This window comes from Brassica rapa, chromosome A04 (genome assembly GCF_000309985.2).
Source record: "Brassica rapa cultivar Chiifu-401-42 chromosome A04, CAAS_Brap_v3.01, whole genome shotgun sequence".
Classification (NCBI taxonomy): domain Eukaryota; kingdom Viridiplantae; phylum Streptophyta; class Magnoliopsida; order Brassicales; family Brassicaceae; genus Brassica; species Brassica rapa.
In genome coordinates, this window is record NC_024798.2 from 144936 (window position 1) to 166506 (window position 21571).

Below are 21571 nucleotides of genomic sequence, written 5' to 3' on the forward strand. Positions count from 1 at the left end.
CATACTTCATTCTATGCTTGCATTGAAGTTTGATTCAATCTGGAGTAAAATCTGTTTTCTTTTTAAAAAATAAAAAATAAAATAGCACAAAACATAGGATTTTTTTAATTGTCGATGAATACACCTAAAACCAAAACCTAGGTGGCGAATTTGACTTCTCTGTACCTATGCACAATTAACATGTTCACTTTTTCTTTCCTAGAGGTTTTATACACTTGAACTTGTTAATTATTCTTTAATTTTCAAATATAGATACATGTTGGTTTTAAATTACGATCGCCAATTCCACATGATTATATAATTTGTTATGAATTGAAATTTGAAGGAGGAATAATTTTACGTCTAATAGCAAACGGATACGGATCTTGCTATAAAAGTATTTTGAAAAATATGAATTTTATTTGATTAGTTTATTCATGGTTGTAACTTGTAAGACATGCATGCATCGATAGTGGTGTGTTCTTTGAATATAGTTTTCAAACGATTTAATAAAAATAATTCATATAAGATTTTTTTTTTGGTCTAATAATTCATATTCATATAAGATTAGTCCATACACCATGATGGATATTTTAGTAGGACTGATGGGAAGAGTATATTTTAATTTGTCTGTTTGCAACTTTGCATAATAAAATATTTTATTTCAATAAATATTATACTAATCGCTAATACAAAATTACAAATAGCAATGTTGACATATACTAGAATATGTCAAGTGGCTGAAATGTTGGATTCCTTACATCGGAACTCCAACGAAACTTTCGTTAATTTGTGCTTTCCAGTTTTCAATTAAGTTTTAATCTGTCTTTTACAACATACTTTTATTTTTTTGTCCCCTAGTGTTTGTAATATAAGTGTTACACTGTTACTATACCATTATATAATATAGGCTTGGGTCAAAACGTTATTAAAAGTATTTTTCTATTATAAACATGATTAGAATAGTTAATTTGATTCTCCTTTCATTTAACTGCATAAGACACGGTACGCCCAGTCAGCACTTTATTATGATTAAATTAATTATTGGTTTACCACCATCATCCATCATGCTGCTCTACAACTACGAATACTTTAAGTTTATCTTACTACGTTTGTTTCGTTTGCATTATCTTCCGGCCATATTTTATTCAAACCATTTTTGAATTTTTTTTATCCTGTCATCTTATTTTATATAATAAAGCTCGTTTTGATAGGATATAATTTTTGGACCAAGTCATAGCATAGTATATAATACTAAAGTGGGAATCAAAACTATAGTAATGTGGTTAGTAATAATATATATTGCTTGTGGGCCTGTGGGCCTGTGGCGTGACCAAGGGTAACTAACGGTGAGGCCATCCCACAACCACAAAAGAGCGAATCAGCGGCCAGGTATCCCATTACGGGTCTAATCATTTCAATTAAATAACACTATCATCTTTCTTTTGAAGCACCATTTAAATTTTTTTAATGTAAATGTTTATACAATATAATTAAGAGAAAAAGACAAAAATAGCACCAAACCAAGTTTTTGTTCCCAAAGTAGCACTCAAGTTTCAAAGTCACAAAAATAAGTTTCATTAAAGAGGTAAATATACACTTATACCCTTTGGGTTAATTAATCTAAACCTTAAGGGGTGGGGTTTTGGAATTAGTGTTTAAAATTTTATAAAAAATAAATACTAAAATAAAAAATAAAATTTAAAAAACAGTTTCAAAAAAAGTATTTTTAAATTATAAAAAGAAAATTTGAAGAAAAAAAAATAAAAAAAAAATTTCAAAAAAAAATTATAAAAATTTCGAATCTGAAACTATAATTTTTTTTTCATTTTTTTATTTTTTTATTTATTTTTAATTATTTTTATTTGTTTATTAAATTTTAAACTAAGGGTATTAGGGATATTTTACCCTTTAATGAATGTCATTTTTGTGACTTTCTCCTTCTAGTGCTATTTTTGAGACATAAACTTCAAAAGGTGCTATTATTGACAATTGCCCTTTAATTAAACACCTGACAGTATAAAACGTGTGACATCCAGACAGCTGTTTACATAATGTCATATAAATAAATTACAAAAATTGAATCCTTTATTTTTTTTGTAAATGTGAAGTCTTTATAATACTAATACTATCAAGGAGTGAAATAATATTAAATAGAAAAGCCATGACCATAAAGTTTATTTTAATGATGTGTTTTGGGTGGGTAGGAGAAAAATTATTATACAAACTAGAGATTTTCCCGGGCATAGCCCGGGTTTTTTCCTATATATTTTAATTAAATTTAGGTTAGTTAAAAAATTATATTTGAGTTTATATATTTTATACTTAGACTGATAATGCTATATAAATTATTAGATATTATTGTACTTTTGTGTTGTTTTTAGTGACTACAAATTAGAAATTATTAAAATTCACTGTTCTTATTTTTCAAAATAAAAAAGACATATAAACTGGTAATCAAGTTTATAAAAAAAGTAAACTAATTCTTATTTAAAGTTTTGTTAGTCTTTTCTCTTTTACTTGAGGTTTTTATAAGAAAATATGGTTAAATTAATGTATAGTTCAAACTTTGTTTTAACGTTAAAATCAATCAACATGCATTTTTAACTTTCGATAATTTATTATTTGGTTATAAAAAATTATATGAATATGTTCTTATGTCAAATACTTTTGTTAACATGGAGCAAAACATATTTGAAACAAAAGATTAAGAAAAAATAATAAAATTCCATTAGATTTCATTTTCCTCCTTTCATGAGCGTTTGTTAGCTGCCAAAACATGTTTATACGACTAATGAACGTAAATATTCAGAAGAAACCCTTTTACAACTTATTAGTATGGAACATGATACAAATTTTCAAAAGAAAAGAATAATAAATATAAGTTAATAACTAATAAGAATAATGTCGACAATTATAAGTTTGTCACTTGATTCTGTCCCAATGACCTCGTCAAGCAAGTGTAATGCAGGTGCAATTCATACGTTTGCTGTCCATAGCTGTTAATCGGAAGAAGCCAAATTTATCAGCTAAGATTAGATTTTTCCTCACAGTTTTGGAAACTCAGGGACTTCGAGTGAATATATTTATCTCCCTTCTCAAGTTACAATGATCACCGAAAAGGATAACCAGATATTCCATCTTTACTGTTAACTTTCCCCGCAACCAGTGTCTTCAACCACCAGTTGTTATTAGAGATCACCGGAAAGGACAACCAGATATTCTATCAGTGTGTGAAAAAAGGTTCATATATCCAAATTACTGAATGAGCTAAATATGAAAATTTATATTGCTTCTGTTGAGTTTTTCTACAATTTTACCAGGGTATGCATGCATGTAATTCAGGAAAATTGACTTTGCTAAGATGTAATAATACTTGTGTTCTTTCTATGCTCCCTCCGTTTCAAATTACTTGTCGTTCTAGAGTAGAATTTTTGTTTCAAAATAAGTGTCGTTTTCGGTTTTCAATATAAAATTTATTGAAAATATTTTCTACTACATTTTTGAACATATGTTACTGTGGTGGGTAAATTTCTAAATTCTGATTTTTGGACTTCCTTAACATACTTTTGTTCCAGTTTCCGTGTAAATTTTTCTGGATCATCTTACATTTAGATTTTATATATTGGAAAAAATTATAAATTATATATATATATTTTTTAATATGATAGATGCTAAACACTATTGGATATCAGAGCAAAGATCCACTCCTATTATACAATACCTCAAAAGGTTTTCTCAAAATGGTCCAAACTCTCTCTCTCAAACACATCCACTCCTATTAAACCAAATCATTCAAAGATGAAACGCATAAGAAGCCGTACTGATTTCATTTTCTCACCCTTCTTATCATACAAAGGAACAGATCACCCCGGTCTTAGCTCTGAAACAGGCAAGCATGTTTGTCCTCCAAAATCATCCTTTTCAGACATATCATACTCTCTGACTTCAATCCTAAGCAAAGCAAGCTCTGGAACTATTAATGGGAAGCTGAACTCCTCATCCCATATTGGATGTCATTTGTCTTCAATAATTTTTGTCTTCCTCTTTGCATTATCTGCTGGTACACCCACTATGAACATCTACAAAATATCACAAATCCACAATCTTGTAACGTTTTGAAAGAATGTTAGAAAGACCCTATTTGGTTAAATTGATATTAATACCTTAGTGTAGAAATCAGGAGGAGAATATGCGTCGAAATGAGTGTGACTGAAGTCTAGACGCCATCCATCTCCCATATACACTTTCACCTATTAATAAACCACATCAAAATGGTATGGCATTTAAAAAATTTGTGACATCCTTTATAGTATTGTTAAATTGTTGTTGACTTGCCTTTAACGTTTCTTTCACAGGAAGTTTCTTCCTAGGGTCAAAGACTTCCTCATGAAACCCTTTTTTCATCAAGAAGTTAGGTTTCTTTACATACCTGCAGCCTCCATTGGCTCTAAACATGCCGTGCATCATCCACAGAGATTTCCCATATCCCTATAATCACAAATAAATTGTTACACACATATAGGGTCAGGCCTAAACCGATGCCAAAAAGGTAGCGTAAGATCCAAGGTATCCATAGTTAACCCTTTAATTTGTTACCTGCATATTGAATGCAATCATTTGTGCTCCATGAGTCCAGCCAATAAGGGGTTTGTAGTTTGATGAGTTAATTCTTGTCCTTTTCGGGTATATCCTAAGCAAATTCCTCTGTGTAAACCTTACAACATCTTGGCTGTTGGATGAACATGTCCTGTCAAGTTCTTGCTCGCTTAAACTCAAACGTCTCACTTTATCAACCGCAACTTTCATCTCTTCTTTCACCGATCCCTTTGGTTTCCCAGCATGGATAGTGATCAATCGTTTGTATACTGGTTTCTGTTCTTCACTCGCTTCTTCTTCCTCCTCCTGCTGATCACTATCACTCTAGTTCAAAACTCAAAACTAAATTACAAAACAACAAACAAATGTAAGACAATTATTAATCTATTTTTTTCTTACCTTGGTTTTCAATATACAGAGTTAACTAAATCAATTCAAATTACCTCTTTTGGATCACCCAACATCCCTACAATGGAAGCATCAATGGCATCTTGGTTTTCGAATTTGGAGGCTCTTGCAGCTATCAATACAACTGCACCGGAATCTATGGTCCTTGGGAATACTTCAATCAATGACTTATAGACGCGTAGAGATTTAGTAGCCTAGCCCTAGTGTAGCATAGTAAATAAGACAACTACGGACAGATTCATAGAAGAGCAAGCAACTGTCTTTATCAATTAAAACACAAATCAAATCAGAATCAGAATCATCAACATCACCCAAACTCTGTATATACATGGCATGAACCCACAATTTCCATTTTCTGACTGCAGCAAAGAGATTAAGTGGCCTAATCCTAGTGTAGAGCATTAAGGACAACCAAAAACAGGTCCAAATCGATCATCATCACCATCCTTCGCTTGTGATCTTCTGGTGCCTCGTGATTTCTCTGTTATCTCCTCTCGCTGTCTCCTCTTCATCCTCCTCCTCCTCTTCTTCCTCCGCGTCGTCCTCCTCGTCGTCGTCTTCTCAAATATCCCTCGGTAAATCTCTCTCTTTTGTCGCTTTTTGTGATTCTTGGTTTATGTCCATTCTTGATGATGCTTAATTTGTTCATGTCGATGAGTCATGGTCATCTCTTTGTTATGCTTCTGATTTTATCTGATTGTCAGAAAAGGAATCGGTGAAACGGAAGGGACGAAGAAGCAAGTAAGAAAGAATATTTCGTGGACATGGGCTTAGCTTGGCCAAGGTGACATGGCAAAATAATGAGTTCTGATTGGTTGATTATTTTTGATGATGTGGATAACTTAATATCTCAGCATATTTGGCTTTTAGTATTGTGATAGTACGGTGAAGAAGATTTGAATAAAAAAAAAGGGAAATAAGGAAGCAAAGTCATAGAAAAAATGGATATAATAATAAACATTGAGCAGTGGGCTTTATTCCATAAGAAAGTGACGTTTCTGCCATGCTGGCTTCTCGAGATCGCAGCCGTCCAATGACTGTGTGATCCAACGGTTAAGATGGAAAGAGAGTCGTCATTTGAAGATCTGAACCGTTCTCTTTTGCACAGAATAAAGAAGATATAGGAGGGAGAGGATTGTTAGTTCATCGGGAGAGAGAGGATTTATAGTGAGAATCAGGCAGTCAGTTGATGGGAGGTTAGCGTTGCATGAATGGATAATTCGAGGGAAGCTCGAAGATCATCATCGACCACCTCCATGGCTGCTTCAAATGGAGTAACAAAACGGAGACAAAGATTCTCAGGTATTGCCTCTTCTTCCTTGTTATTTTTCTGATGAGTTTTGTGGTTGTTTGATTTGTTGCTGTGTGTGACAGAGAGTAGTGGTGGGCAGGAGGGGAGAGATCCGGAGTCGGTGAATCGGAGTAAGAGGAGACGGAGTGAAAGGTTCGCGCGGAGAGATGTAGAAGAAGATAGCTCGGATGAGAGTATGGGAGAGGATGACGACGACGTAAAGAATAGTTATCGAAGGAAGAGCTTCCAGGCAAGTCGTATCGCCGATGGAATGATCGGCGTACCCGTCCCAAGAAAGGCTCGTTCAGGTTCCATTTTATTTTATTTATTGTTATTATCTCCTTCTTTTTTGATTTTCAAAATATATATTTTCTTAAGACGGAGTTCCATTCCTATTTAATTAATTTATTTATTATTTTATCTGGCAGCATGTATAAAGAGGTCGCATGACTGCCGGACATCGTCGGGAAGCGGTGGTGGCGGATTTGGAGAAGACCGCCGAGGATCTCCGGGCTTCGAAGTTGCCTCACCCTCTTCTTCAACTGTTTCCGTCAAGCAGAAGAAGAAGTTTCCTCGTTGCGGACCCAAATCCGGGATACCGAAGCCACCTAAATCCTTCGGTGCGATGGAGATGGAGATGGAAGACGACTTGGAGATTGAAATAGCTGAGGTTCTATCCGGATTGAAGCAACAACACCCTCACCGCTCTAAGATACAAGACGAATCGGAGAATCCCCTTTTATCATCCGAGGTTAAAGGTATGATGTGTACACTTGTTCGTTCTCATCCTGTCTCAGACTGCAACATATATTTATTTATGTATATATATCGCTGCTTGATTTTGCAGATTTGAAAACGGAAGTTGGTGATGATTCTTCCCAAGGGTGTAAAGCTGAGCACTCACCCAACATTGATAAGTCCACTAACGGAGTAACATCGTCTCCACTCCCCGATGTTCACAAGGAGAAACAAGTCAGGCAAGAAACCCCCAGCGTGTTGGAAGATTCTGCCGCATCAAAAGGGTATATTAACTAGATTATCAGTTATCCATCTTTCCTTGTTCTGATATCTAATGACTGTTTTTGTATTTTTTGAAATCTAATGCAGGGTATTGGAGGGTTCACAATTGGAAAACTATAGAGACGAGAGGAGTAATTCTGCTAGTAAGCTCCAGATTGATCTCATGGTGAGATGTCTATATTCGTTTTCGATTTTAGCTTCCGTGATTCTGAATGATCCCATTTTGCTAAACATCATTTTATTTTCTGTCAATAGGTTCCTCCAACAGCTCCTTCCTCATCACAAAGCCTTTCTCTTCTTCCTTTGTCCTCTATTGCTGCCAAAGATTGTTTCAAGGCAAGTGTAGATTTATTATGGTTGTGCCGTTTAGCATGTCCCCACTTTGTGGTTTCTTACATTTTTGTTTCTCTTTTACCTAATGCAGCAAGATAGTTCTGTCAAGAGCAAAGATAAGATTATTGTCCAGAAAAGCGAATGCTTGAATCTTGGTCTGGAGAGACTGAGCCAAGAGATCAGCAGAGATTCTAGCCTTAGATTACAAAATTTGGATCGGAGCCAACCTCAGCTGGCTAAATCTGGTAATCAATCCTGAATAGTTTATAAATCAATCACCATGCAAGTTTTGGCTTCTTAAGTTACTGATTTTTTTTCTTGGATACACAGATCTACTTTTTCTAACCCATGTTTATCTCAATTTCAGCTCAGCAGAGTTCAGTCTTACCTTTGACTGCAGCTGTAGGAGGCTTGCCTAGTGGCCTTCCTCATCAGGGGTGAGTTCCGAAATCCCTACCTTGTCTTGTGCTAGCCTAATGGTCAGACCCTCATTTTTTTTAAAGCATTGGCAGATACGTACCACTGATGCACAAGGGTAAACCTGTGGATGGTGAATCTTACAAATGTGTGCAGGTAGGTATATGCTGTTGTAGTTGCATTTGTGCTTCATAGAGATGTTGATCACTGTTTATTTTACTGGTTTGGACCATGATTATTTAACAAATGCAGGGTGCTTCTTTTTCTGCTTCTCAGCCTAGGCCTAAAAGGTGCGCCACACACTTTTTCATTGCCCGGAACATTCAGCTACATCAGCAATTTGTCAAATCAAACCATCTTCCTCAGCCAAACAAAGATTCTGTATATCTGAAAGGTGGTGACTTGAGGCCAACCGCTGGAAACCCATCCTTGGTAGGAAGCCCTCCTATTCCCAGTTTAAACTCACAGGCACAAGACAGATTCGTGGTTAAAGCCTCTGAAAGTAGTCATTTTGCTTTAATCAGACAGAAAAAACCTCAACCACCCTCTGCATCTAGTAGTGTAGTGGTATGTCTGTCCTTGGCTTTCCTTTTTTTTGTCTCGTCACCAATTTGTGTTTATACCATTGCGTTTTTTAGTTAAAACTGTTAAAAGTGCTATCTAGTTCTCTGGAATAAAATCATTTTTCTCTTTTAACGCAGCCTGCTGAAGCTTTCATCTTCCCAACAAACCACCATTTGCAACCTGTCATTTTACCTTCGAAGTCATCTCGTCCAACAAATAATAGTCCGTGTGTGGCTGTCGGTACAGCATCTGTTAATTTTAACCATCCAAGTTCATCAGCCTGCGAAGCTTCTTCTCCATACTTTACAGTTCTTCCGAACAGTTCATATTCCTTTCAACTGTCTTCAACCATCAGAGATGGGACTCCAAGCCAAGCGTTGCCTTTCTTCAATGGGTCCTTTTATTCGCCGCAAATGTTCCAACCTTCCCAGGTTCTGCAGAATCAGACTCAAGGCCAGAGAGAGCCAAAGGCAGCAAGCTGTTCCTCATCATCCCATAGGCAACTACAACCGCAAGTTAGTGTGAACTGCGTTTCAAGCCAAGCTAATGTTCAGAAACACCGTCAACAATCTCAAAAGTCTGAGGCCAAATCTGCTGGAGATAACTCAGATTCAAGGGGCAGCCACACTCATAAAGGAGGGCCATATGCCCAGATCATGACTGCTCCTATGCACCCACAAAACTTTTCCATGTCATTTGCCTCTTTAGCCGGTGGTTCTGCCCCTGCAAATCTGAATTTTTCTACCAATGGCTACCAGTTCGTATCTGCAGCTCCCGTTGTTCACCACAAAAAACATCAGGCAGGTGACTCAAAGACGGGAGGTGGAAGCTGTTCAAGTCATGCCGAGGACCAGAAAAAGACTCTTACTGGGAGGACTCCAGCTATGAATGGACAGACGCTGGTTTTTGACAATCCATCGAGAACCCTCAACTTTGTTTCTGGTACTTGGCCTCCTCCTGCAGCCACAACGATGAGTGGAGATCCTTCAGTGTTTACCCATCATCTTACGCAGAGGCAGCAGCATTCTGGTCGGAGTAAAACGATGACTCATTGTCAGGCTGACTCTGTTACCGCCAAGTCATCTCAGCGGAAAAACCCTGCAACCTCATCACTCACGTCGTGCAATTCCTTAGACCTCAAGCAGTTCCAGTCTCAGCAGCAGATAAGAACACACGGACAGACTCAGATTTCTTTTGAAGCACCATCAAAGTCGCAACAGAAAAGATCTGGTGGTGGCTCTTCTTCTTCTGCAGTCACAGGGTCTGCTCCACATGAAAAAGCAGCAAAACCAAAGGTCAACAACAGCAAAGCCTTGCCGTTATTACCTGTTCCTTCTTCAGCTGCACACGCACAGGACCCGGCAGAGAATTCAGCTTCTGGCTCGACCCAAAAAAGCTCTCCAGTTTGTGGGAGGAACGTGCCACCAATCATAACTTCTTGCCCTGGTCACCTTTCTGAGCTAAAGTACTAGTTTCATCAAAGCTGGACGTATGAAGTGGCCATTTTTGCAGTGTCTAGCTTCTGAATTAAGCTAATATATAACACCCAGATGAGGTAACAATACAGTGCCTCTACCTAGGGTCGGTATCTTCTTATAAGGTTTATCTAGATTGTTTAATGTATTTTATGGGGTAGTCGATTTTCTTTCTTTATGATCGGTGTAGTGTACATTCCATAGACTTAACAAAACCTTCAAGCAATTTATTTCATTGAAAATACCTCAACAGTATTATAAAGAAATCCAATAACAAAGACCACACTTTGGTTCTGCTATTTGATCTACTTGTGGGCGGCTAGAGAAGCCACATTGTCTAGAAAATCTTCTCTTGCATTCTTATCAAACGGTTCTTCACCAATGTACAAGTCTAAGATTGACCTACACAAGAGTTTGCTCTTCACACTCCCAACATGGTTTCCCTCAACTGAAAAACAAAGGATGTTAGACAGAGACAATTTACTTGAAAAGTCATAAAAAAAAGAGAGTCTTACTTGCTACGCTGAGTACATGCCCTGGTTCTTGAGTCAAATCAATTATGGAACTTCTTGGAATTTTATACTCATCTTTGAAGAGGCTAGTAAAGCTACAAGAGTGACAGCATCAAAGTGAAAAAGAATTCAACAGCTAAACACATAATCAAACATTGAAATTTCTCGTGTTGTGTGTGTTAACCTTTGGAGCAACTCATCGTTGTCAACGCCACCAAACTTCTTGAGTCTATTACCAACAGATTCTTGGAAAGCATTGCGCACGGAACGGATGTTGAGTTTGCCGTAGACGATCTGCAGCCTTATAGTCATCTTTATGTCGGCTTCCATGAGTTGATCGATGAAAGCATTGTTTCCCCTGAGCTCAGAAGCTGCAAGACTCGAGTACTTCTCACCCACAAGTTTCTTCACATCATCACAGTCTGCATATATGCCTAACATATACAGATGCGAAAAGGAGCTTAATCAATCAATCAACTTAATGCAAAAAGAAACAGAACATGTTCTTCGTAATAACTAATAAATGTATGTAGTCTGGATATAACAGTTGAATTTACCGAATGCGTAGACATCGATGTTCTTTAAACCCAGCACGCTCTTCTTCCTCAGCCCCACGCCGAGTAATCTCCGGGATTCTCCAATTGTAGCCGGGAACGAGAACCCGGTCTTAGGCTCAGCAACGGATTCGGAGCTAGAATCGGCTAGAGTCATAGATCCCCATGGTGACAGAGACGAACGGTGAGACGAGAAGACCCAATCCAGAATCGAATGACTGGGATTTCGCGACGCCGCTACCGCAGCTCCGGCAGCTGCGGCGCCAACGGTGAGTGTTACGGCAACGGCGGAAACAGAGAATCTGGAAGACGAAGAAGTGGCGCGCGGTGGTTTGGGGAGTGAGGGCTGAGAAAACGAGAAAGGGAAGCGAAACGAAACCATCGTCTTCGTCTTGTTGGATGTTAGTTGACTCTCTTTTGTTGTTTTTTGGTTATTACACTCTCATTAAACACTCGAACACACACCATTGATATGACTCAGCGACAATAACAGCTGCCCTTGTTGACACGTTGCCAACAATCCCTACTTTGGGCTTTATTCGTTTACTAAAAAGCCTTTCAAGCGCTGTATTGGGCTTTTTAAAGAAATCCGTGAGGCCGAAGATAATAAGCCTTGCGGGGAAAGTATCGGGTCAACCCGAATTAAGTAGTGGAGCATCCATCCACTTCAGTTGAGGCCGGCCATTCGTAGATCAATCAATCTCCGCAAACATATGATTTAACGTAATTTTCTCTTCATCGTCATCATCATCATCATCTCTCAGTTTCTCCGATCATGCTAGGTGGATTTGGAGGAAAGTCATCTTCCGGAGGCCGTAAAAGCCTCCGCGTCGCCGTCGCTGGCGACAAAGGAACCGGGAAATCGAGCCTGATCTCGGCCGTCGCCTCCGAAACATTCCCGGATAACGTCCCGCGCGTCCTTCCTCCGACGACTCTTCCCGCTGACGCTTACCCTGACTATATACCTATAACCATCATCGATACTCCCTCAAGGTCTCTATCTAATCATGCTTCCTAAATTGTCAATGGTGGAAACGTTTTGAAATATGTTCATCTCTATATTGGTTTGTTTGAATTTGTACGGATGATCATGTATCTGCTTATACATGTGATGCTGTTTGCTGTTAATTAGTATTGACAATAGGATAAAGCTCATTGAAGAATTCAGGAAGGCTGATGTTGTGATTCTGACATATGCCTGTGACCAGCCTGCAACTCTTGATCGCTTGAGTTCTTACTGGCTCCCTGAGCTCCGCCGTTTACAGGTTTCTCTAAGTCTGTTGCTTTCTTTCTCCTTCACAAACCTTAACTTCAGTTTAGTAACTGTATATGTATCTATATGTGTCTTAGATCAAGGCACCAGTGATTGTGGTGGGCTGCAAGCTTGATTTACGAGATGAACGCTCTCCTGTGAGACTTGAGGATATTATGGCACCAATTATGAAGGAGTACAGAGAGATTGAAACCTGTATTGAATGTTCTGCATTAACCCTTATTCAGGTATTCATCTTCTTCTCTCTCTGCCAATTTTCTTCCTTTTTTAAAAGATTTAGATCCTATCTTTTAGCAAAGAGGGATAATGCCACAACAAGAGTTCTTTATGTGATTAAACCATGCCCAGAGAGTTTGTCATTGAATGCCACTTAAGTATCATGATTATTTTCTTTCTTTCTTTTATTCCAGGCCCCTGATGTCTTCTACTATGCATTGAAAGCAGTACTTCATCCAACATTTCCTTTGTTTGATCAAGAAAAGCAATGTTTGAAACCTCGCCTCCGCAGGGCTGTTCAAAGAATATTCAACTTTTGCGATCAAGATTTGGATGGTGCCCTTAATGACGCTGAGTTAAATGATTTCCAGGTTCCCTTTCTCTATTACCCACTGCCTATTGCCTTCATGAAAATTCCTCATCCCTCTTTAAGTCTCTATAACTATTTATGCTGCAATTCAGGTAAATTGTTTTGGCGCCCCACTTGACCCTGTTGAACTTATGGGAGTTAAGAGAGTGGTACAAGAAAGACAACCAGATGGAGTAACTGATCTTGGTCTTACGCTTCCGGGTTTCCTTTTTCTTTTTTCTCTATTTATCGAGAGAGGTCGCCCTGAGACAGCATGGGCTATCCTACGGAAATTTGGTTACAATGATTCTTTGGAACTCAACACCGACTTACTAACAGTTCCAGCAAAGCATTCTCCTGATCAGGTGTGTGTGTGTGTGTTTTAAATAGTATTTAACTTCTAGAATATCTCTAAATTGTTCTGTTATTTAAAGTATGTGATTAACAGGCTCGCCTGTTTTTAAATAATTCCTGCATTCTATTCCGTTGTTTGACTTGCAGAGCATCGAGCTAACTAATGAAACTATGGACTTTCTGAGGGGATTCTTCCAGTTGTATGACCTTGATAATGTGTGTATGATCGTTTCTCTAATCATCCAACCTTGATTTATGTTGTTCTGTATCGCCTAAAAGCTTATTTAATCCTCAAGAAGCAGTGATAGTTCTTTAATGCTTCATTGTTTAGGATGGAGCCTTACGGCCAGATGAGCTAGATGATTTGTTTCAAACAGCTCCAGATAGGTAATTTTCTGGCGATTACTTTGTGTGATTCGTTGCTAATTTTTGTGGTTATCAACTGTTACTTCCAATGTTTGTTTAGTTAGGTGACCATGTTTTCTTCAGAATTTTACTGCCAGTGCCTTTAGTGCTCTCGTACATGAGCACTTATAGTTCCGTCTTAAGTTTGTTTACATGTACAATATGTTTTTACAATTTCAGTCCTTGGCTTGAGACTCCCTATAAAGATGCTGCAGAGAAAACACCAGGCGGAAAGTTGACAATCAATGGGTTTCTGTCTGAGGTTTGTATGATTGCTGTCGTGTTGACGGCTAAATTAGAATGATGTTGTTTTCGCCATGATCAAATATCAGATGCAACATTCCTTACCATAACTAATTATGCTCTGTTTAATGGTGTTAATGCAGTGGGCTCTAATGACGCTACTAGATCCTCGGAAAACTTTGGCAAACCTGATATATATCGGATATGGTCACGATCCAGCTTCAGCATTTAATGTTACTAGGAAAAGATCAGTGGATCGTAAGAAGCAGCGAACAGAAAGGAATGTGTTTCAGTGCTTTGTATTTGGCCCTAAGAAATCTGGAAAGTCTGCGCTCCTCGATTCTTTCTTAGAGAGGTAAACTAGATCTATCATTGCTAAGTATCCTGTCTTAGTGCTAGCTTTGATTGTTTATATTCTCTAAGCTGCGTTTCAACTCCAGGAAATTTTCGGACGGCTATAAGGCAACAGTGGGTGAACGATATGCAGCAAACGTCGTTGATCAGCCTGGGGTAAGTAGCGATGGTCTGAACTCTTATGTTCCTTGTCACATGTGGATGTTTTTCTTTTCTGTTTTAAGTGCTGGTGGCATTTTTTGACAGGGTTGTAAGAAAACCCTCATATTGAGGGAAATACCAGAAGACAGAGTGAAAAAGTTTCTGGCCAATAAGGAAGCGTTGGCAGCATGCGATGTTGCCGTGGTTGTCTATGACAGGTTAGCTCTCATAAACACTTTGCACTTCTCAGGTAGGTATGGATGGAGATGATCAAAAATGAAGAAATTGGGATGTATATATGTTGCAGTTCGGATGTATACTCATGGAGAAAAGCGAGAGAAATGTTGATGGAGGTAGCGAGGAAAGGAGAAGAGAGCGGCTATGGGACACCTTGTGTTCTTGTAGCGGCCAAAGACGATTTGGATGCATATCCAATGTCGGTGCAAGAGTCTGATAGGGTAAAAGCATCACCGTAACCATATTAGTGGGATATGATAATAAAGTATTTTGGTAACTGAACAGGTTTGCATGGAATTGGGGATAGACATACCAGTGTCGGTAAGCATGAAAGATGATGAAAGGAATAGTCTGTTCAGGAAAATAGTGAGTACAGCAGAGAACCCTCACATGAGCGTGCCAGAGACAGAGTCAGGAAGAAGAAGCAAGAATATACGCCAAGTCGTGAATAGCTCACTTCTATTTGTCTCAGGTTCTTCTTCTTCTTGTTTATTCACAAATATTTGAAGAAACACCTAAGTAAAGCTAATTAGTAAAATGATAATGATTGAAATGGCAGTGGGTACAGCGGTTGGTTTTGCCGGATTGGCAGCGTACCGTGCTTATTCCGCGAGGAAGAATGCTTGAAGAGCTAAAAAGACAACATAGATGATGGCTTCTTCATATCTCCGTAATTTTTGGAATTTTATAGATACAAAAAAGGTATTCTTCTCTCTTTTGATTGTTGTCAAGAGTCGAGGCCATTATGCGCGCAAGTGTGGTGTGATCCACTATTTTTTTCTTTCTTATTCGGGTGTTTGTGGTTTTATTTGATTGGCTAATCTTCCAAAAAGGACCAATGTGAACCTTTTGCTTCTTTATAACTTTTTTGTTTTCCTTAGTTAGTGTGCATGTATCGTCGGACTGGTTGATGATAATATACATAACGACCATTTTATTAATGCTTTTACTGTAATTGCATTGTACCTTAAAGATGGTTAAGATTTATCATATATAAGTAAGCTAAACGATGGACCGACCGTTATCTTGTAAGATAACATGTCATGTAGCCCAATCTTAAAAGATGGTTAAGATTTAAACCACACACACAAAAAAGGAAGCGAAATGAAAATGGACCGACCGTTGGATGTTATCTGGTTGAACAATAACAGCCTTACATATATTCATCTGCTTGATCATATCCAATCATATTAAACACAAAGACGACAACAACTCAGAGCAGAGCAGAGCAGTGAGGGAACAAAAATGGCGGCTTTATCATCATCCTCTCTGTTTTTCTCATCCAAAACAGCTATTCCGATCAACAATCTCCTCACCCCGCCATCTATCCACCGCTTCTCTCTTCCCTCATCATCTTCTTCATTTTCCTCTCTCTCTTCTTCTTCTTCTGCTTCTCTCTTCACCGCACACTCTCTGAAGAGTTCTCGAAGATCAACTCCTCAGGGATTCACAGTTAAGGCAGAGAAGAAGAATGTACTTATAGTCAACACCAACAGCGGCGGTCACGCCGTCATTGGCTTTTACTTTGCCAAAGAGCTTCTCTCCGCCGGCCACGGCGTCACCATCATGACTGTCGGCGATGAATCTTCTGACAAGATGAAGAAACCTCCGTTTAGCCGTTTCTCCGTAAGTTTTTTTATTCCCCAAACAAAAGATAAAACATATTCCCCCACACACTTTTGAGTTTAACTGAATAATCTGCCTCGCAGGAAATCGTAAGCGGCGGAGGAAAGACGGTGTGGGGAAACCCGGCTGATGTTGCGACTGTGGTCGGAGGTGAAACATTCGACGTTGTTCTTGACAACAATGGCAAGGACTTGGATACTGTCAGGTCTGCTTTTATCTTTTCTATAATAAGCTAAGTATGCCTTTTATCAGAATTTTCATGGATGGATGATCATATATATACATGTCCATCGGAATACAGGCCAGTGGTGGATTGGGCTAAAAGCTCTGGCGTTAAGCAGTTCTTGTTCATAAGCAGCGCGGGGATCTACAAGTCCACCGAAGAACCTCCTCACGTTGAAGGGGTACTAATAATCATAAGCATATATACACTTCATCACCATTTACTTATTATAATGTCCAAACGTGCAGGACGCAGTGAAAGCCGACGCAGGTCACGTGGGAGTGGAGAAGTACTTAGCTGAAACCTTCGGGAACTGGGCCTCCTTTCGACCACAGTACATGATCGGCTCTGGCAACAACAAAGACTGCGAAGAATGGTTCTTCGACAGTAAGTAAAACACTACCCCCACCCACAATTTTTACAAAAAAGCACCAAGTAATGATCAAATTGTGTTCATCACAGGGATTGTGAGGGACAGACCAGTGCCAATCCCAGGATCAGGACTGCAGCTAACCAACATATCTCATGTCAGAGACTTGTCTTCCATGCTCACTTCAGCTGTGTCCAACCCTGAGGCTGCCTGCTGCAACATCTTCAACTGCGTCAGTGACAGAGCCGTCACTCTTGACGGTATGGCCAAGCTCTGTGCCGCTGCTGCTGGCAAAACCGTTGAGATCGTGCATTACGACCCCAAAGCCGTTGGGGTTGACGCCAAGAAGGCTTTTCCATTTAGAAACATGGTAAAAAACTAAAACCCCACTAGAAAAAAATGGCTTTCTACTCCTCAATCATTGATTAGTTTTATTATATAACATTCGTCATCACTGTATGATGCTAGCATTTCTACGCGGAACCAAGGGCAGCTAAGGACATATTAGGGTGGGAAAGTAAAACGAACCTACCTGAAGATCTCAAGGAGAGATATGAAGAGTATGTAAAGATTGGGAGAGACAAGAAGGAGATGAAGTTTGAATTAGATGACAAGATACTTGAAGCCCTCAAAACTCCAGTGGCCGCTTAATCAATACTATCTTCCTTTGTAACACTTCTAAAGCTACCATTATGCACTCTCTCTCTTTTTCCCTCGGCTCATATGAGATGAACATGATTTCAGCTAAAAAGACCATTTAAATTCATAACCAAAAACAACAAGACTACTAGTTTACTTGAAGATAAGAGGTTTATGTTTCAAGGAAATAGAACTGAAGAGAGTCTTACAGAGAGAGAAATGGATAAAACCGAAACCTACCTACATAGCAACAAGAGAGCATCACTTCATGCCACATCTTCCTATTCCTCCTCTTGCTTGATTTTCAGACCTCCGAGCTTTGCTTCCAGTTCACTGTCTTCTTCTTCTTCGCCTTCCTCATCTTCATCTTCAAAATCTTCACCTTCAGGGTCATTATCATCCAAAAGACCAAGCTTCTCCGGGGAGTCCTTAAACATGTCATTCACCTCGTCCACACCTTCCTCAGATATGAAGTTTCCATTAATGTTCAGAAGCTTGAAAGCCTGTTTCTTCAAAACACTTCCTGCCAAGGCTCTTGCCCCAGCTCTTCTCATCATGTTGGTGCTCATGTCAACTTCAGCCAACTGGTCATGACCTTCATCAAGCGCCTTTGCTATTAAGATACTCCCTTCGTCTTTGAGTTCATTCTCAGATAAATTCAGCTTCGAAAGACACTGTTTTGCGGCGATGCAATCTGCTAACTTCCCAGTGGATTTCACAGTAATATCATTCCCAGCCAATTCAAGAACTCGAAGAGAAGGAGCAGACTTGATTAAAGCTTCAGAGAGTGCCTCTGCTCCCTCATCCTCCAAGTTAAGGTAACTCATATAGACCTCAGTCAACACTGATAAAGTCTTGGCCAGAGCAATCCCACCTTCGACTCCAAACATGTTGTCACGAAGATCAAGCTTCTTCAAGTGTCTACAAGACGCAAGCGCTTCAGCAAGCGCAACGCCTCCCTCAGAACCAATCCTTGTAGAAGAACACCTGAAATCCTCCAAACACGGACAATTCTTCACAATCTCCGCAATGGCAACCGCTCCTTCGTCTCCAGTCATGTTGTTATGAAACTGAAGAACCTTGATTTTGTCAGTACAAGGAAGCAGCTCGAGAACCGCTCTCGCAGCATCCTCGGAGATGCCGTCATTCATCAGATAAAGCTCCTCCAAGTCACGCTGAGACTTGAAGAGAGAAGCAAACGCTCGGATCCCTTTCTCACCCAAGGCATTGTCCGAAAGATCCAAAAACCTAAGCTTGGAACCTTCCAAAGCAGACGAAAACATGTTCATGACTTCAAGAGCTTCGGCCTCTGGTCTCCCCGCGACAAAGTCCGAGAGATCAACTTCAGTGAGCTGATCTTTGATAGAAGACAGCACGCTAACAGCAACTTTAGCAGCTTCAGAGCCGAAGCTCCTGTTGGTGAAACGGATCTTGGTGAAAGAGTTGTTGTTAGGATCAGCCAAAGGGCGCAAAAGGTCGCGGGCCTCGGATTCGTCAATGAAGGCTCTACGCCCACCGGATAAATCAAACAAGCAATCCTCCCTCCCCCCACCCGCAGTCGTGGTGGATTGAACCTCCTCCTGGGGACCTTGCTTGATGGCTTCGAGCATGAGTTTGCTTGATTCTTTGGCGTAGATCTGGACAGCGGAGGTGCCGTCACCGTCGGGCTCGTTCTGGAAGTGCTTGTTGGCGGAGGCGAAAGCGAGGTCTTCGATGCGCTTGGCGTCGTGCTCAGCCTGGGGAGGAGTCAGGAGACCGTACTTGCGGGAGAAGATGGAAGGAGTGGTTAAGTTGTTGGTGATGCGGTCCACGAGCATCAGGCGTGTGCTCTTGCTCGGTGGCCACATCTTCACTGATAACACTCTTGGAGTTGTCACTGAATTATTATCCATTAGCTCCTGTAATTGATACCTTCTTCTTCTTCTCCGGATGGATCGAGATTCGAGAAGGAGGAGTTTTTATTCTATTTAATTAAATTAAATCAGAGGGGAAGCGTAAATAAGAAGCAGAAAGAAAGAAAGAGAGAATCATTGAGACGCGTGACGTGATGATAATGGGAGGCAATCATCCCTTTTCAAATTTCAAACCAAAACAATAAAAGCAATAAAAATGAGGACCAATCTATGAAGCTTAGGGTTTACTCAAAGCCCACTAATAATAATATCCATCATTGATTAATCCGGGCCTTCTTTGCCAAGCCCATTATTTGGTTGCTTGCTTAAAGCGAGTGCAATGATGCATTTATTCATTTCAGAAACAAAAAGATAACAGATGCAGAGGACTCGCCGACGGTGAACTGTCTAGGGTCTGTTGATCTTCTTGTGTTGTGCTGCCTACCGTGGGAGTGTCCGATTAAATATTTTTTATGTTACGTACAAAAATAACTAACGGTCCAGCTTTGCTAATTATACAATTTAGATTCTAATCGACGACACATGACTATATATGCATAACCTCCTCCAACTAATCTTAGCATGCTCGCTCTTTTAACATTCCTCACACATCCTGTACAGCACCTGGGGTTGCATTTTCACTACACGAGTCTGCTCTCTGCTGTATACGTATCATTAGATAGCTATTGATTTACCATCATAATAACAAATATTTCATGATTTTGACCCAAAATAAAATAAAATTCATGAGCAATACCAACTAATGGTCATGGTAAAAACACTAATAATAAATTAATAATAACCCGTATTTGTTAATGATATACTTTTGTATTAAGAAGCCACAAATGAACAAAAAAAACTGAAAACAATTCCATGTTACTTAGAGTTAGATATCGAAAAAAAAAAAGAATATATGTGTGACTTTGTGTACGTAAGTGTGCTTAAATCTTAAAAGCGCGTATATGTGCAAGATTTTCCGATAGTGATCAATGATCATGAGATGATCATTAATTTCATAGGATTTTATTAGATATGTTCAAATTTATCAAGCGTGCAGGTTTGGCTTTAGCTTTACTTAGACATACCTACTTTTAATGTATTTCTTGAAAAAACGTTCCAAGTATATATAAACCTTTTATTTAAATTAACTACATGTTAAAAACGAGATTTTAAGTTCTATATCCTGGTGCACAAAAAAAAAAGAGTTCTATATCCTAAATCTTGATAGCTATGCATATTTCACATATACATATATATTCGGTATTTCCGTTCTCTTATTGCTTACTTGCAGCACAGTTTCCACATTTGGAGCAATACTCTAAAAACAATGCAACGAATGAGCAAATGATTACTGAAAGAGATAGATTTATAAAAGGTTAGTTAATGCGCAAGGGAGGCGTGACTGCCTTATTGGTCGTATTATTTACTTTTTTTTTTATCATATGATAGATTAAATATCTCCATATATATCTTTATATAAACGTGGGTGATGAGTTAACATCAATCAATCATTAAGCTTCTTATCCCGAATTATTTTCTTTGAATGTATCATGAACATTTGATAAAGATTTTTTTAGTGTTTACCATTTTATTGGTATTATTATTCATGTTTACTACTAATAAAAATATTTTTTCAAAAATACTTTTTTATTAAATGGTAAAAAACTTTTATACACTTGTTCTATATATATATAATAAATAATTATTTAAATAAATAAAAAATAAAAAAAAAACATTTTTTCTTATGTTATCGAATTATACTTTTTCAAATTCGAACTTTCTATTAAAAAAATTTTGATTTTTTTCAATTTTTCACAAATGTTTTTTTTGAAAATCGAAAATTATTTTTGAAACTATTTAAAAAAATTATATCTTTTAAGTATTTATTTATATATTTATTAAAATACTAAAGTTGATATTCCAAAAATCTAATCATACTCCTCAATTCTAAACCTTAAGTCTATATTAATTAACCATATAGTTATAAATGTCTTTTATCTATACTATTAAAAGAGAAACATTCTGAAAAAATCTACTTATAAAAGGTTGTTGGACCTTTTCATTAGATTAATACTTTTTTGGTATTCCCTTATTTAT

General features: G+C 38.4%; 6 protein-coding genes across 11 annotated transcripts; 3 read left to right on the forward strand and 3 right to left on the reverse strand.

The window, feature by feature from the left end:
* Positions 1–3619: 3619 nt before the first annotated feature.
* Positions 3620–5785, reverse strand: LOC103862720 (phosphoinositide phospholipase C 6-like). 3 transcript variants are annotated; one of them, XM_018658531.2, is made up of 5 exons: positions 5022–5785; positions 4579–4887; positions 4318–4470; positions 4146–4232; positions 3620–4061 (listed from the first exon to the last, which is right to left on the reverse strand). In XM_018658531.2, exons 1-5 carry the CDS (start codon positions 5040–5042, stop codon positions 3996–3998), a joined length of 636 nt encoding a protein of 211 aa, XP_018514047.1. In that variant the 5' UTR covers positions 5043–5785; the 3' UTR covers positions 3620–3995. The 3 variants fall into 3 exon arrangements, with proteins under 3 accessions (XP_018514047.1, XP_018514049.1, XP_018514048.1); XM_018658533.2 differs by having other exon boundaries at positions 4579–4894; positions 5022–5768; XM_018658532.2 differs by having other exon boundaries at positions 4579–4920; positions 5022–5767.
* A 162-nt stretch (positions 5786–5947) lies between these two features.
* Positions 5948–10336, forward strand: LOC103862718 (protein TIME FOR COFFEE). Of its 4 annotated transcripts, none has more exons than XM_033290799.1 (12): positions 5948–6288; positions 6361–6585; positions 6706–6767; positions 6918–7035; positions 7125–7299; positions 7385–7463; positions 7553–7633; positions 7722–7875; positions 7998–8067; positions 8134–8203; positions 8300–8614; positions 8749–10336. In XM_033290799.1, the coding sequence occupies exons 1-12, from the start codon at positions 6198–6200 to the stop codon at positions 10081–10083; spliced, it is 2775 nt and encodes a 924-aa protein (XP_033146690.1). In that variant the 5' UTR covers positions 5948–6197; the 3' UTR covers positions 10084–10336. The 4 variants fall into 4 exon arrangements, with proteins under 4 accessions (XP_033146690.1, XP_033146691.1, XP_033146689.1 ...); XM_033290800.1 differs by having other exon boundaries at positions 7161–7299; XM_033290798.1 differs by having other exon boundaries at positions 6361–6474; positions 6565–6585; positions 6706–7035.
* Positions 10299–11599, reverse strand: LOC103862719 (fatty-acid-binding protein 1). Its single transcript, XM_009140396.3, has 4 exons — positions 11156–11599; positions 10783–11032; positions 10602–10693; positions 10299–10534 (listed from the first exon to the last, which is right to left on the reverse strand). Exons 1-4 carry the CDS (start codon positions 11532–11534, stop codon positions 10392–10394), a joined length of 864 nt encoding a protein of 287 aa, XP_009138644.1. The 5' UTR covers positions 11535–11599; the 3' UTR covers positions 10299–10391.
* A 216-nt stretch (positions 11600–11815) lies between these two features.
* Positions 11816–15665, forward strand: LOC103862717 (mitochondrial Rho GTPase 2). Its single transcript, XM_009140390.3, has 14 exons — positions 11816–12145; positions 12285–12417; positions 12503–12652; positions 12836–13012; positions 13104–13355; positions 13492–13560; positions 13676–13731; positions 13930–14011; positions 14136–14347; positions 14433–14502; positions 14593–14705; positions 14795–14945; positions 15010–15196; positions 15284–15665. The coding sequence occupies exons 1-14, from the start codon at positions 11928–11930 to the stop codon at positions 15349–15351; spliced, it is 1938 nt and encodes a 645-aa protein (XP_009138638.2). The 5' UTR covers positions 11816–11927; the 3' UTR covers positions 15352–15665.
* A 229-nt stretch (positions 15666–15894) lies between these two features.
* On the forward strand, positions 15895–17719 carry LOC103862714 (chloroplast stem-loop binding protein of 41 kDa a, chloroplastic). The gene is made up of 6 exons (XM_009140388.3): positions 15895–16350; positions 16434–16555; positions 16652–16754; positions 16822–16960; positions 17036–17313; positions 17412–17719. Exons 1-6 carry the CDS (start codon positions 15970–15972, stop codon positions 17592–17594), a joined length of 1206 nt encoding a protein of 401 aa, XP_009138636.2. The 5' UTR covers positions 15895–15969; the 3' UTR covers positions 17595–17719.
* LOC103862716 (RAN GTPase-activating protein 1) lies at positions 17706–20306 on the reverse strand. Its single transcript, XM_009140389.3, has one exon. It carries the CDS (start codon positions 19472–19474, stop codon positions 17864–17866), a length of 1611 nt encoding a protein of 536 aa, XP_009138637.1. The 5' UTR covers positions 19475–20306; the 3' UTR covers positions 17706–17863.
* Positions 20307–21571: the final 1265 nt, after the last annotated feature.

Excerpts from the sequence above, each read along its gene's own strand:
- LOC103862720 (XM_018658531.2), bottom strand. The coding sequence starts at position 5,042 with ATGTTGGGTGATCCAAAAGAG. Across the intron at positions 4,471-4,578 it reads TGATTGCATTCAATATGCAG|GGATATGGGAAATCTCTGTG; the intron begins GTAACAAATTAA and ends TTGTGATTATAG. Across the intron at positions 4,233-4,317 it reads CTGTGAAAGAAACGTTAAAG|GTGAAAGTGTATATGGGAGA; the intron begins GCAAGTCAACAA and ends GTTTATTAATAG.
- LOC103862717 (XM_009140390.3), top strand. The coding sequence starts at position 11,928 with ATGCTAGGTGGATTTGGAGGAAAGTCATCTTCCGGAGGCCGTAAAAGC. Across the intron at positions 12,146-12,284 it reads ATCATCGATACTCCCTCAAG|TATTGACAATAGGATAAAGC; the intron begins GTCTCTATCTAA and ends GCTGTTAATTAG. Across the intron at positions 12,418-12,502 it reads CTGAGCTCCGCCGTTTACAG|ATCAAGGCACCAGTGATTGT; the intron begins GTTTCTCTAAGT and ends TATGTGTCTTAG.
- LOC103862716 (XM_009140389.3), bottom strand. The coding sequence starts at position 19,474 with ATGGATAATAATTCAGTGACAACTCCAAGAGTGTTATCAGTGAAGATG.
- LOC103862719 (XM_009140396.3), bottom strand. The coding sequence starts at position 11,534 with ATGGTTTCGTTTCGCTTCCCTTTCTCGTTTTCTCAGCCCTCACTCCCC. Across the intron at positions 11,033-11,155 it reads CATCGATGTCTACGCATTCG|GCATATATGCAGACTGTGAT; the intron begins GTAAATTCAACT and ends TGTATATGTTAG. Across the intron at positions 10,535-10,601 it reads GCATGTACTCAGCGTAGCAA|TTGAGGGAAACCATGTTGGG; the intron begins GTAAGACTCTCT and ends TTTGTTTTTCAG.
- LOC103862718 (XM_009140391.3), top strand. The coding sequence starts at position 6,198 with ATGGATAATTCGAGGGAAGCTCGAAGATCATCATCGACCACCTCCATG. Across the intron at positions 7,300-7,384 it reads GATTCTGCCGCATCAAAAGG|GGTATTGGAGGGTTCACAAT; the intron begins GTATATTAACTA and ends AATCTAATGCAG. Across the intron at positions 7,876-7,997 it reads ACCTCAGCTGGCTAAATCTG|CTCAGCAGAGTTCAGTCTTA; the intron begins GTAATCAATCCT and ends TCTCAATTTCAG.
- LOC103862714 (XM_009140388.3), top strand. The coding sequence starts at position 15,970 with ATGGCGGCTTTATCATCATCCTCTCTGTTTTTCTCATCCAAAACAGCT. Across the intron at positions 16,351-16,433 it reads CTCCGTTTAGCCGTTTCTCC|GAAATCGTAAGCGGCGGAGG; the intron begins GTAAGTTTTTTT and ends TCTGCCTCGCAG. Across the intron at positions 16,961-17,035 it reads CGAAGAATGGTTCTTCGACA|GGATTGTGAGGGACAGACCA; the intron begins GTAAGTAAAACA and ends TGTTCATCACAG.